The 14,068-nt window shown below is 36.9% G+C and overlaps 1 protein-coding gene across 2 annotated transcripts in view; it reads right to left on the reverse strand.

The window, feature by feature from the left end:
- COBLL1 (cordon-bleu WH2 repeat protein like 1) overlaps positions 1–14,068 on the reverse strand; it is a 90,601-nt gene that overhangs the window by 16,010 nt on the left and 60,523 nt on the right. For both annotated transcript variants that reach the window (XM_086718785.1, XM_086718786.1), the window contains 5 exons: positions 8,550–8,703; positions 7,994–8,068; positions 6,676–6,813; positions 1,661–1,895; positions 342–436 (listed from right to left, as the gene is read on the reverse strand). In XM_086718785.1, the coding sequence (XP_086574911.1) occupies positions 342–436; positions 1,661–1,895; positions 6,676–6,813; positions 7,994–8,068; positions 8,550–8,703 (697 nt within the window). The remainder of the gene's footprint in view (positions 1–341; positions 437–1,660; positions 1,896–6,675; positions 6,814–7,993; positions 8,069–8,549; positions 8,704–14,068) is intronic.

Consider the following 14,068-nt stretch of genomic DNA (forward strand, 5'->3'; position numbering starts at 1 on the left):
AATGCACAGAGAACACATCTTTAAGATCCAAAATCTAGGTTAAACAACCTCTAAGATTTAACAACAAAAGTAGTTCACATAATGGTTAATAGCACATGTTAAAGTAATACTGTCTGAGTTCAAATCCAAGGTCCACCACTTACTAATTACGGGAACTCAAGTGAGTTATATAATATTTTTGTGGCTCAATCATCCGTAAAGTGGGACTAAAAATAATAAGACCCATAAATAAGTTAATACACAAGATTAAATGAGTTAATATAGATAAAGTGTTAAAAATGGCCCTTTGGCACATAGTAAGTGCTATGAAAATGTTGGCTATTAGTGTTTGTAGAACTCACCATTTTCCTGGTTTGAGCCCAATGACTTCAAGTTTCTTACACCGTCCACTACTCTCTCTTCATTGCTTGCATTATATACCATAATGCGTGGCCCTCTGAAAAATAGGATATTGTATGTCATGTATTGATACTATTTAAACACACACAGACACACACACACACACACACACACACACACACACAGCCCAGATGAGAAAACAGGCAATAATTTCCAAAGACAGATGGACTGAAATAATCATCTTTTTTTCCCCTGCCAAATACCGGAAATTTAATAGCAAAGAAAAAAATCCAACTGAGAGGAAATGCTGCTATGAACCATTAGCGTTCATAGAGAGGTCCTATTACAAAGAAGGATCTAAGAAGCTTGGTAAAAATGAACACTTTTCTAAAAACAGTGTCTTTTTGTTATTATTGACTGTTTGTCTTTTAAAGAAAAAGAAAACTAAATTAATCATTTTAGTCTTGCATCTGCCCAGGCCAAGTTCTGGCAAATCAGGATGTGGACTGACCTCACTGGGATTTTTTAGTCATAGAAGGGTTTAATTTGGAGACAATCCCATGCAAATTATGGTAAAACTTTGATAAAGATGGTTTATTTTGCCTACTTGATTCCATCTTTATTCATGATGTGGCATTTCTAATACAATACAAGTGTACTGTCGTATAGATTTCAATTCCTAGGATCAAGTGGCAAGTGTACTATCTTCATCATGAAGTTGACTGTGAAAATATTAGTAACTTAACATCACACTCTAATATGCAGAATTGTTTTACATATCAGTGAAAATCTTGGAGGAGCATTCACTGAAAATTAAAAAGTGACAGGGAGAGAGAGAGAGGGAGACACGGAATCTGAAGCAGGCTCCTGGCTCCAAGCTGTCAGCACAGAGCCTGACATGGGGCTTGAACTCATGAACCAAGAGATCATGATCTGAGCCGAAGTTGGATGCTTAACTGACTGAGCCACCCAAGCGCCCCAAAAGCTTACTTATTTTTGAAAAAAAGTTTAAGCAGGGGAGAGGCAGAGAGAGAGGGAGAGAGAGAATTCCAAGCAGGCGCCACGCTGCCAGCACAAGGCTTTATCCCATGAACCGTGAGATCATGACCTGAGCTGAAATCAAGACTTGGTCGCTCAACCAACTGAGCCACACAGGCACCTCAAATAGATACTTCATTAATAAATATTCTTATAATGGTGGTGAAATAGAGCCTAAACTAAAGGGACTGCTATATTTGTATTTAAAATATCAGATCTATAACTCAGAGACTAGTATTAATTAAACAAACCATACACTTCTGGCACACAGACTACTACTTACTGTCCATCTGTGTTTCTAGCTTCTTGTTTTTCTTCTTTGGAGTTTTGTGCGGACTCTCCAGTAACATTGCCAAGGGCTGAGTTAGGATCGTTTTTCAGTGTATTTATTATCTCAGTAGATCCAAAAGGAATATCTTGTGACTTCACAGAAACATTTTCAGCCTCAACTTTAGGCACTTCACTCAGTTCTTCCTTTTCATCTATCTCTTCAAGGCTATGATCAGAGCTTATTCCAGCTACAAAGAAATGAAGATATAATCCTAAATATTAATTTGCCTCATTCTTCCTGCGCAATCCTAGCAAGAAAGGAGTTTTTTTTAAATCATAATTAGCTGGATGGACTCTTTTAAATGCTCATCCAAAACTAATAGTGAAATACTCTTCTAATGGTGAATAATCAAATTAACATATAATCAGATTATCTCAGACACATACAATTCTAAAAATAATATGCTATCGTGCTAGGTTTTATTCATGGTAGAAAAAAATAAATTATTTAAACTCAAACTTCAAGCTATATATCTGAAAGTTATCTATATATCTTTAGATTTAAATGATTGTTACATTTATGCAATAGGTCTAAATGTAAATGAAAAGAACATGAGATTTTTATATTGGCTACAAGTACACCAAAAAATTTGACTCAGTGGTTATCAGTGCTCACTACAATGGAGAGTTCTCTGAGTCCCTCTTAAAAATACTGATGTTCAGGGGTGCCTGGGTGGCATAGTTGGTTAAGCGTCCGACTTCAACTCAGGTCATGATCTCGCGGTTCGTGAGTTTGAGCCCTGTGTCATGCTCTGTGCTGACAGCTCAGAGCCTGGAGTCTGTTTCAGATTCTGTGTCTTCCTCTGTCTCTGACCCTCCCCCATTCATGCTCTGTCTCAAAAATAAATAAATGTTAAAAAAAATTTTTTTAAATACTGATGTTCACCCCCTCTTCCACGCCTGTTAAACCAGAATCTCTGATGGAGGGAACCACAATCTTTAAGGTTCCTGAGGTGATTCTAATATAAAACCAGGGTTAAAAGCCACTGCCTTAGATGCTTAGTAAAAATTTTGAAAATACAAATGAGTATTATACAATGAAAATTATTCTCTCAGTTTGATTCTCAGAAGCAATTTCCTTTAACAGATTTTTCCTATATAGTATTGGAAAGTATAATGAGCATACAAGCAGATATACACACTCATGTTTCCTTTTTTTGTTGTTTATCTAATAGAAATGGAAGCATACTATACCTGATGTTTTTCACCTTCTGCTTCTCCAGTTAACTGTATCTGGAAAATTGTCCCATAACAATATGTGCGTGTGTGTCTGTGTCTGTGTGTGTGTTTCTTTTCAAAAGCTATGGCTAGTATCTCAGTGTATAAAAATGTGTTTTATCATTATTCCTTAAGCACCAACAAGTGGCCAACAGGCTAAAAGAGGAGACATCCTAACTGGTGCCCACACTAGCTGTGAAAGTTAATTTAATCTAAAGAACGAGGTTCTGGATCTTCACTTATTTAAATATAATTTAACACTTCCATTTACATAATAGCAGCTGAACAAACTTTAATTTTACCACAATGGAAGGGGGAGGAAAGGTGGCATAGCATTGGATTACAGAGATCAGCACAGCCACAAAATGTAATAAAAACTTCAACATGTTACAAGAATATTTAGGGGCACCTGGGTGGCTCAGTCGGTTTAGCTGTCGACTTTGGCTCAGGTCATGATCTCGTGGTTTGTGAGTTGGAGCCCCGCGTCGGGCTCTGTGCTGACAGCTCAGAGCCTGGAGCCTGCTTCGGATTCTGTGTCTCCCTCTCTCTCTGCCCCTCCCCTGCTCACGCTCTGTCTCTCTCAAAACTAAATAAACATTAAAAAAAAAAAACATAAAAACAAAAAAGAATATTTAAAGTATTTAAAACGTATGTCTTTAATTTTATCTCTAGGTGTATCAACAAAAAATTTTGCTATTTATGCTGTTTAAAAAACTTTATTTTTTAAAGTTTATTTATTTGAGAGAGAAAGAGAAAGTGTGCACGAGCAGGGGAGGTACAGAAAGAGGGAGAGAGAGAGTCCCAAGCAGGCGCCACTCTCAGCGCAGGGCCCGATGTGGGGCTCAAACTCATAAACTTGTGAGATCATGACCCGAACTGAAATCAGGAGTTGGACGCTTAACCGACTGAATCGCCCAGGTGCCCCAAATATGGAGACTTTTAATGACAGTTTGTTGTAAATTTAAAAAAAAGATTACTCAACAGAAAAAAATATTAAGGAATTTAAGTGAATTTTTTAAAAATATATTTTGGCAAATCTTGTTTTATTATGATTTGTGAAGGAGTCATTATGATACCAATGCACAAATATTATGTATGTAAAACAGCATATCATATCTGTGTAGTAAGAGTATATTTACATAATTTGAAAACTGTGTATTGAGAAAATGAAAGGCTGTTCTGATTTAGATGCAAATGTGTTTTATAAATGGCTCCTTGGCATATAATAAGTTCTTTTGCAAATTAGATTAACTGAGGTAACATTTCGCAAATTATTGATTGTTATCCCTATTTCTCTCTTGCCCATCAAAAGTTATTTCACACAATTTTTCCTTAAATATGGGGCCCCTTAAAGAGAAACAGGTCTCAGTCGAAGTATAAAGAATGAGTTACGTGTTTCAAAAGTCTTCTCAAATTATTTTTCTGAAATTTTATAACTTGCTAGCGTCATATGGGCTTGCTTAAATATATATGTTTTTTAATAGCTTGAGGAGTATTCCTATTCTTAAATGTCTTAGGAAAGGAAGTGATTCTTTTTAAAAAATTCAAATTATCTGAAAGAACTTTCAGAGTTGGTTGGGTGACTAGCACAAATTTCTCCAAGCTTTGAAAAATAATAAATCAAGTTTTTTTTGTGTTAACAGAATTATATGAATCAGGCCACATTTTAGGACCACAATAGAAAAAGACTGGGTAAGGGCTGTGAACAATGAATAAATTCCACCAATATTGTAGCACAACTATTGTTTTGTAGCTTCATAAGGTCTAATGGAAAAATACTCACTTTCAAAGAATACAGTGTTCAAAATCTTTGTGAAGTTTTAAGATCCAACAACTTCCAAAGTATAAATGTTAAAAATTACAGAAGTCATCTTTTTAAAGTTTAATTATTGCATTTTTTACCTTTTCTTAGCTTTATATGATATGAATATTTTTCATCTTAAGTTTTTCATTCCTGCTAAAGAAAGCAAAACTGAAACAAAATATAAAATTCAAAACTTCTTTAAAATTCACAAAATGTAATATGTGTAAATGAAATTTAAATACTAAGCTTTCATAAGCTTTCATATTTTTGTTAAGTTTGTAGCATTTTACTTTTAAATTATTAAAGCTTATAGGGGCGCCTGGTGGCTCAGTCGGTTAAGCGTCTGACTCTTGGTTTCGGCTCAGGTCGTGATCTCATGGATTGTGGACTTGAGCCCCAAGTCAGGCTCTGTGCTGACAGAGCGGAGACCTGCTTGGGATTCTCTCTCTCTCTCTCTCTCTCTCAGAGACACTGTCTCTGTCTCTCTCAAATAAATAAACCTAAAAAAATTATTAAAGCTTATAACTTCACTGTGACTTTTGGGGTACTTTGCATATTTTTCCTGGAAATGACTGAAACGGCAAAATAAACAAATTATCTCTCTTTGCTAAAATAAAATCATATTACATCCATTCTGGTGAACTACTTTTTTAAAATTCATTCATTCATTCATTCAGAAAACGCTCACTTTGTCAGACACTAATGCAGTTGCTGCCAGAATAGTTTTCTTTCTCTTTTAGAAAATGAGATACAGTTTACCTTCAGTAAAATTCATGCTTTTGGGGATCCATTTGGGAATGCTTCATTTTGATAATTAAAATGTTCTATAATGAATACAGGTATATAGTTGAGTGACCACCACCACAATCAAGACACAGATAGAACAAGTCCATCCATCTCCAAAATCCCCCATGCCCTTTGGTGATCATCCCTTTCCCCAACCCTAGACCCTGACAACTATTATCCCCCTATAGTTTTGCCCTTGAAACAATGTTATATAACTGAAATCATAGAGCATCTAGCCATTTAAGACTAGCTTCCCCCTTTTAACATTACATGCATTTTAGATTCAGCCATGTCATTGCATGTATTATCCATTCTTTTTAATGGGTAGATGATATCACCAATGTTTGCACTGACCACAGTTTATCCATCCTCAGTTAAGGGACATTGGGTTGTTCCTCATTTTTGGCAATTATGAATAAAAATCCTATAATAATTCACATGTATGTTTTTGTGAGCAGAAAGGTTTTCATTTTTCTGGGAAAATACCTAGGAGTGGGATTTCTGAGTTATATAGAAAATCAACACTTAAATTTTATTTTTAGAAACCTGCCAAACTATTTTCCAAACTGGCCATACAATTTTGTATTACTAAAAGCAGTAGGTGATAATATATTAATTTTAAATAATTTTAAATAAGGACTCATTCTGAGTTCATAAAAAACTGAATAAAATCATTTATGATGAAATTCAAATATTACCTGACTATAAATTTTTGCAGTCTAATAACAAAATAATTCCAATAATTTACTTTAAAAATCCCAATCGAAAGCAATCCTACAGAAAATAAGCCAGGCCTAGATAACAAAAAAGTAGTTCAAGAAAGAAAAAAATACATATATACTTTTATATTCATACAGTTACACATTGGAAACAACAGAGTTTAAAGAGTTTTGCCAAAAAAGCAGAGAGCCAAATAGCAGAAAAGCTGAAATCCTCCAAAGCCACTTATTTTATTCATCTTACACCTTGCATTATTCATCTATATGGTCAGGGAAAACATCAAACTCTAAACCTGTAATGGAATTTCAAGTGAAAGAGGGAAACTACTATTTCTTTGAGGCATTTTTACACATGGGATGACCAAGTAACCAAATTTTTCTGTGGTTACATCTTACTCTGCATCAAACAAAGCACCAGGCAAGAAAGGCCTGGTCACCTACGTGTCAGAGATGCTACGGCCGCCTTGGGTGTTCCAGGGCACTCCGAGAGAGAGGCTTCATCCGGCGATCTGGGCACAGTGCACTGTTCGTGACTGGGGAGCCCAGGGCCAAGGGAGGCTTCTGCCAAAGAAGTAAAATCTGTGGAAATGGCACTTAGACAACAGAGTTAAGGCAAGCAGAGAACAAGAAGCATTTCGAAGAAATCAGATTTGTTAGCTCACAATTATCCACGCATTAATCAAGAAGAGGTAACTAGAAAAAAAAAAAAGGAAGAGAAAGAGAAATAGATATCAAGCAAAGTTTGAATAGCAGTCACATCTTTTTTCTAATACTTCTGAATCTTCTCATTTCACTTATATAGTTTGAAATTATTTAATACATTTCCTTTGTGGAACAAACAGTATCAATGATACTTTTCTGGGTAGGACTTAAGAAAAATCACGACTAGTTATATAATGATAATATTTTTAATCACAGAGGACAGGAGAATTCTTATATAAGATGTGTCAAAATCTCAAATTCCTAAAAATCAGCTAAGGATTAAAGATTTAGGAGCATTTGGTGCGCCCAGGTTTTTGCAGTGTTTATGAATCTTAATTATAAAAATTAAGGCTATACTGAGTAATTTTCTTACCTATAAAATTATCCCCATGCTAAAGTAATAGCATAGTAATATCTATTTTTGGCTAGACATTAGTCTCTCATATTCATTTGTATCTAACTTTAAGTCTTAAAATTAAGAAATGTTATCATATTTATTCTTATAATAGCTACTAAATAGCTATTATTAAAAATATAGGAAACAGCATTCAATCAAATTATTTTATTTTTACTGGCATTCATTTATTTGGGAAATCCAAAATCAGACCATACAACAGAAAATATTTCGTGATAACAAATTTTTACCACTAAATGAGGACACTTTGTATATCGAATTCATACCTAGAACAGTCGCGTGAAGAATGGTACTTTACACTTTGGTGTAAGTTTTCTTCTGAACACACTAAAGTACATTCCTAACTAAAACATGTCATTCGTCTTGGGAAGGACATTGACACCCCTGACACTGTACAGGGTAACCTGACATTGCATAAGGCAAGCTCTTAAGGTACCATCACAGAACTGGAGTCTTGAGTTCTGCCAGTTTCATACTCAACCCAGGCTGGAAAAGTTTTCATTTCATAATATAAAATTTGGGAAATAGAGTCAAAGCATCTGCATCTCTTTCACAGGCAGAGCATTATAACTAGATTCATTCCTCAACTGTCATGAAAGATCTTTGTCAGTACCACATGACTGTGGGGCAAAGGTGTCCTACCTGGGTTGGACGGCCCCTCGGGACAGCTGGCTTCCATAGCACTGTCTGTAGGAACTGCACATCCCGCCTGCAGGACTAGAGGACAGAAGCGGCACACCTTACAAATAATCACACTCACAAATGGAACAAGTCTTTAGTAGGTTAACTTCATTCTTTTTCTATACTTTAGGGAAAGAGAGCCCTGAGGCTTTGTTAGAAGCCATTTCGCTACTGAGCTCTGATACAACTAAAACCTCCATGGATTCCCCTTCCTACAGGTAGTCAGCCCTGGGATGAGAGTGTCCTTCTGAACAGATTCACAAGTGATCACACGCTCAATTTTAGGATCGGGGGCTGTACAATTTTTTTCATTTTATCCTGTCGTCTTGCAGCTTTTAAAAAGGTAGTTAAGTAAGAATAATCAGGGACTATCTAAGTATTATTAAAATTAATTAAAAGCCTAAGTTTAAGTATTATCATTTAATGAAAAGACCTGATTTATAACCTATATCACTTTCTTGTCTGTATTAAACAAGACACAACACACATGTAACGTTAATGGGAAAAGTAACGTTACCAGTCACATGATTATCTTCATCACTTAGAGGCAGGGGCATTTTGGAGGGTGGGGAAGGTGCTTTTCGCTTTGTCCTTTTCAAAGATGAGTTGCCAACAGATGTACCACTGAGCTGCAGCGAGCCGGTCCTCACTATGCCTGCTCCACAGGAATTCTGGAAAACAAAATGACCAGACACAATCTCTATTTAGAAATTAACAGCAAACTTCAGGAAGACACCGACCTTTACATCCAAGGCACCACATACCAATAAGAAACAGGAGAGTCATTCATTCCAAAAACATTATGGAGTGTCTGCCATGTGCCAGGAGCAGAGCTACGAGATTGATATGTAAAGTAAAATAAAATATGGTCCTTCTCAAGAAACTTAGGCTGGGATGGGAGCATGGCATACAAACAACCAATTATGAGCTAGTTAAAAACTAGCTTCCAAAGAAAAATATAAAGAAAATATTGGATGTAAAGTAAGAGCTGAAAAGGGAAGGATATTTGTACATTAAAACAGCTGCCTTGATTAATGTTTTGTTTTGGCTTTAGTACTAATGTATTCATGACAAACATCTCAAAAATTTATGTCTACCCAAGGCAAGGTCATTTGAGGTCACCGACTCTATACGCAGCTAATGGCTAACGCTCACATTCACAGCATGTGACTGTCAGCAGACCCTAAGACAGTCAGTCCTGCCTCAGCAGGCTGCCGGGTGCCTCCTGGCACACTGCCACGTCATCGCACTCTTTCCAACTAACCTGCTTAAAAGGGTTGTTCATAGTTTTTTGTCTCCAATTTCTCATCTCCCACTTGAACCCTTCCAACCAGATATTGCCCAACTTTCGATCCATTAAAGCTATTCCCATCAAAGTCATCAAGGACCTCCACCACGACTAAACTAGTGGTTAATTCTTAGAACTCAATTATTTGACCTGTTAGCAGCATTCAACAAAGTTGACCACCCTCTTAAAATCCTCTTTTTCTTAATTCCAGATTACTACGTTCCTACTCTGCATAGATCCCAACACCGTTTTCTTTTATGGTTCTTTTTCATCTCAGGCCTTGGATGTGTTTTCTTCAGTCTCTACATTCACTCTGTTGGTAATCTCCTCAATTCCCTTGGATTTATGTATTATTCATATGCCGATTAACTCCAAATTTACATCTCCATCCTGGACCTCTATCTGATCTCCACTTAACGTCTAAGGCGATTTCCACCAAGGCACGTCTAAAACGGAGATGCTGATAATCCCTCCCTTCCACTCTCCTGTCAAAAGAATCCTGTTCTCACAGTCTCTGTTTCAATACAGAGTAAGTCATTCCTCCATTTGTTCAGTCCAGTAACTTTGGAGTCATCCACATCCCTTCTCTCTCACACTCCACATTAAGTCCATCCTATTGGTTCATCCAGCTTGACTGCTACCACATCGTCTGAATTATGATCAAGAATCTTCCAACTGGACTCTTCTTCCCCATTGCTTCCCTACAGTCCTTTCACAACATACCAGCAAAAGGATCCTATTAAAACATGAGTTCGATTAGCTCACTTTGTTCAGGACCAAGTAATGGTTTCCCATCTGGCACAGAAAGGCCAAAGTCCTTGTGATGACTTCTAAAGTAGCTAACCACCTGGCCCCTAGAGTGCTCTGACCACCTCCACCTCCAAGGGTGGAATGATTCACGCCACTGCAACCACACTGGCCTTCATGCTGCTCCTCAAGTGTGCCAGGAGTGTTCCTACCTCGGGCGGTTGTCCTGGCTGTTTCCTGTGCCTGCCATGCTCTTCTGATAATTTGATGTCTTGCTACGTCCTCATTTTCTTCAGGTCATTTCTCAAATGCCACCTTTTCAATGAGCTCCTCCCCCTATATTTATCCCTTTTCCCAGCTTGATCTTTATAATCAGCATTTAATAGCTCTCCAACATCCCACCTAGTTGGCTTATTCACCTTGTTTATTGCCTGCTTCCACTAGAGTTGAGTGTAAGAGGAGGGATTTTTTTTTTTCCTATTTTGCTCACTGTCGTATCTGGAGAACAATGCCTGGCCCACAGAAGTCTCTCAATACCTATTTGTTGAGTGAATGAATGAATGAAATACTGTCATTTCCATTTGGAAACAAGAGCCTTTGGAGCATGTAAAGCCTGAATCACTCCAATCTTTAAACTATACAAGTACACCTAACAGAAGGGAACGAGTGCATTAGATGTCTTTCATCTTTATGCCTTGTGACACACCAAGAAAAATGTAGCAAATTTTACTGTTTTGTAATTTCATAATATGCCTGTCAGAGAAGAAAGGAAAAAGAGACGTTTGAGTCAGTTGTCATCACTGTCAGTTGTGCTAGGTACTAAAAAGGAGGGCGGGTCATCTCACAGGGACAGAGCACAGTTAGGTCTACAGTGGCAGGCACTTGAAGGAACACACCTCTGAGGTTAACACCTCTTAGCAAGGGAGTGGACAGGGTGGCACCTGGCTGACCTGACTGTAGTCAAACCATTAAAATTCCTCCATACCAGCGGTAGCCACCAACCTCCTCTCCCCTCCATACCCCAGTCCTTCCTCCAGAACATTTCAGACCTCTCCACAATCCAGCAAGGAAAGAGTTAAAGCCTGCCACCCAAACCCAGATTAATCCAGTCAATAAAGCCAATTCTGATTAAGTCTCAGGGCCAACCCTCATCCCCTACCCCCTCCACAGTAGATGTGGGGTCAGATCCTCAAGTGCAATTCGGATTTTTGAAAGAATCGGGAGAAGGATCCTTGGCAATCAAGAGCTGAGAAAGAAATGGATTATACAATACAGCTGGATGAGCAGGATTTAAATATCATTTTGAGTAGAATATAAAATTTTCTTCTTATTGATTGAAGATATATCTCTGTGTTCAGAAACTTTCATTTGCTATCTTATAATAAAATTAACAAATTGAGGGGTCTTTTAGGAAAAAGGCCAAAAATTCTCCTAGAACAATGAAGCGCTTCACTTTTCAAAATAATGCTGTAAAAATCAAAAGCAGTAGAGAATATGTTATTTTATTTCTTGGATGAATTTACTTATGTAAAGCCCTATTAAGGCATGCCTTCTTACTTTCACAGAGCGAGTTTACCAGCAAGAACACAGTAAGTGATCAATACGTAATTGCTGAGCGCACAGAGTTGGGGCAGCATTTGATTTTCCTCCTACTTCCATGCTGAAAACTTATTTCCCATGCTTTGACAGATTGCTTTCATGAGGTCTAGAATATAAACCCGTGTTCCCCTTCAGGCCAGATTCCCAATCACTGTCATTTATTGGTCTTTCTTATTACCTGATAAAAGCAGTCACGACTTGAATTAGTCATGAATATCTCAGATAATAGTATCCGTTTAGGAGTTAGAGCTCTTAAATTTTGCTCGTAATAAAGTAGACAGTATAGAAATTAGAAAGGGAAGAATTTATATACACAAATTTATAGGAACCTGTCCATTACTCAAAGATAAAAGAAAAATAGATGCATATATCTCATTTATGTCCCTAAAGGTCTAAAAGTAAGGTAACTTGTTTTGTACAGGATAGTTATATTTCTATGGACCAAGAATTTAAAATTGCCAAATATTCAGATTTTAGTTTTACAAACACCAAAAAAAATTTGATAGTATTTATAAAGACAATTAAGGGAAAAGAAGAGCAAAGCCATGAACATTTTAAAAGAGCACGTATTTTGTAATTTTACCCTATAGAACTTAACTCCCTTTACCCTATTTTGCAAGTGTAACATGAACATAAGAGAACATACATTTTTAGAGCTACAATTGGCTCAAAGACTAAGAAGGAAGACATTAAGAAAGACAGCATGATTGTCACTGAGTGGTACCAGGTAGACATACGTGACCTGTCATAACCAATTCTGTCATATAGATTCTTTACTATAACTCTTTACTATAATTAATGCTTAAAACTTATTAAGTTTATGACATAAATATAAATTTAACAAATTATGTAGGATGGCCCAAAGGCAGGAGTCTTCAAGGAATAAGAATAGTGAGTTTAGATTATGAGCAACAGATTAATGACAGAAATATAAGTTTGTCCTGAGGTACAATAATATTAGCGTTAGTGTTCAAAGAAATAGCTTAACATATATTTCTTGTCTTTTAAGACAGAGGCAAGAGCTTCCCCCACCCCTTTTTTTAAGACTGATAGAAAATAATTTCAATCATCTAAGAAGGAAGGGTAAGGTAATAAAAATCAAACTTGCAGTTATTTTGTGTTAAACAAAATATCACTAATAAGACCAAAATGTTCGAGAAACCTCGGGCCTTGAAATGATGTTCTGTATTTATTGTAAACATCCTCTCTTGGCTAAAATCATGCAAGAAAAGAAGGGGCATTTAAGTGAAAAGACCTAGGTGTTCCTAAAAACCAAGAAAAGTGGTGTGTACTGAGGGATGTGGGCAGAATATACGTAGCTGGCACATAAGAGTAGAGAGGCTCCTAACCCAAAAATGACTCCTGGTAGAAAGCAGGCTCACTAACCCATCACAGGGGCTTACATAAACACATCATGAATTCCCATATAAAATTCTAGGGAAACAAAAGCAAAAACGAACTACTAGGAGCCCATCAAGATAAAAAGCTTCTGCACAGCAAAGGAAACCATCAACAAAATTAAAAGGCAACCTTCAAAATGGGACAAGATATTTGCAAATGACATGTCTGATAAAGGGTTAGTAGCCAGAATCTATAAAGAACTTATCAAAGTCAACACCCAAAAAACAGATAATCCAGGTAAGAAATGGGCAGAAGACATGAATAGACATTTTTCCAAAGAAGACATCCAGATGGCTAACAAACACTTGAAAAGATGCTCAATATCACTCACCATCAGGGAAATACAAATCAAAACTACAATGATATACCATCTTAGGCCTGTCAGAATGGCTAAAATTAACAACACACAGGTGTTGGCAAGGATATGGAGAAAGGGGAACCTTCTCACACTGTTGGTGGGAATGCAAACTGGTGCAGCCACTCTGTAAAACAGTATGGAGCTTCCTCAAAAAGTTAAAAATACAACTACCCTACAACCCAGCAGTTGCACTACTAAGTATTTACTCAAAGGATACCAAAATACTGATTCAAAGGGACACATGCACCCTGATGTTTACAGCAACATTATCAACAATAGCCAAATTATATGAAGAGCCCAAATGTCCATTGACCGACCAATAGATAAAGAAGATGTGGTATATATATGTACACACACACACACACACACACACACACACACGAATATTAATCAGCCATCAAAAAGAATGAAATCTTGCCATTTGCAACAATGTGGATGGAGCTAGAGTCTATTATGCTAAGTGAAATCAATCAGCGAAGGCAAATACCATATGATTTCACTCCTGTGTGCAATTTAAGAAACAAAACAGATGAACATAGGGGAAGAAAGACAGAGAGAGAGAGGCAAACCATAAAAGAGACTCTCAAATAAGGAGAACTAAGGGTTGCTGGAGGGGAAGTGGGTGGGGGGATGGGTTAAATTG

Source organism: Puma concolor, chromosome C1 (assembly GCF_028749965.1).
Source record: "Puma concolor isolate L17-30 chromosome C1, mPumCon1.1.hap2, whole genome shotgun sequence".
Taxonomy (NCBI): Eukaryota; Metazoa; Chordata; class Mammalia; order Carnivora; family Felidae; genus Puma; species Puma concolor.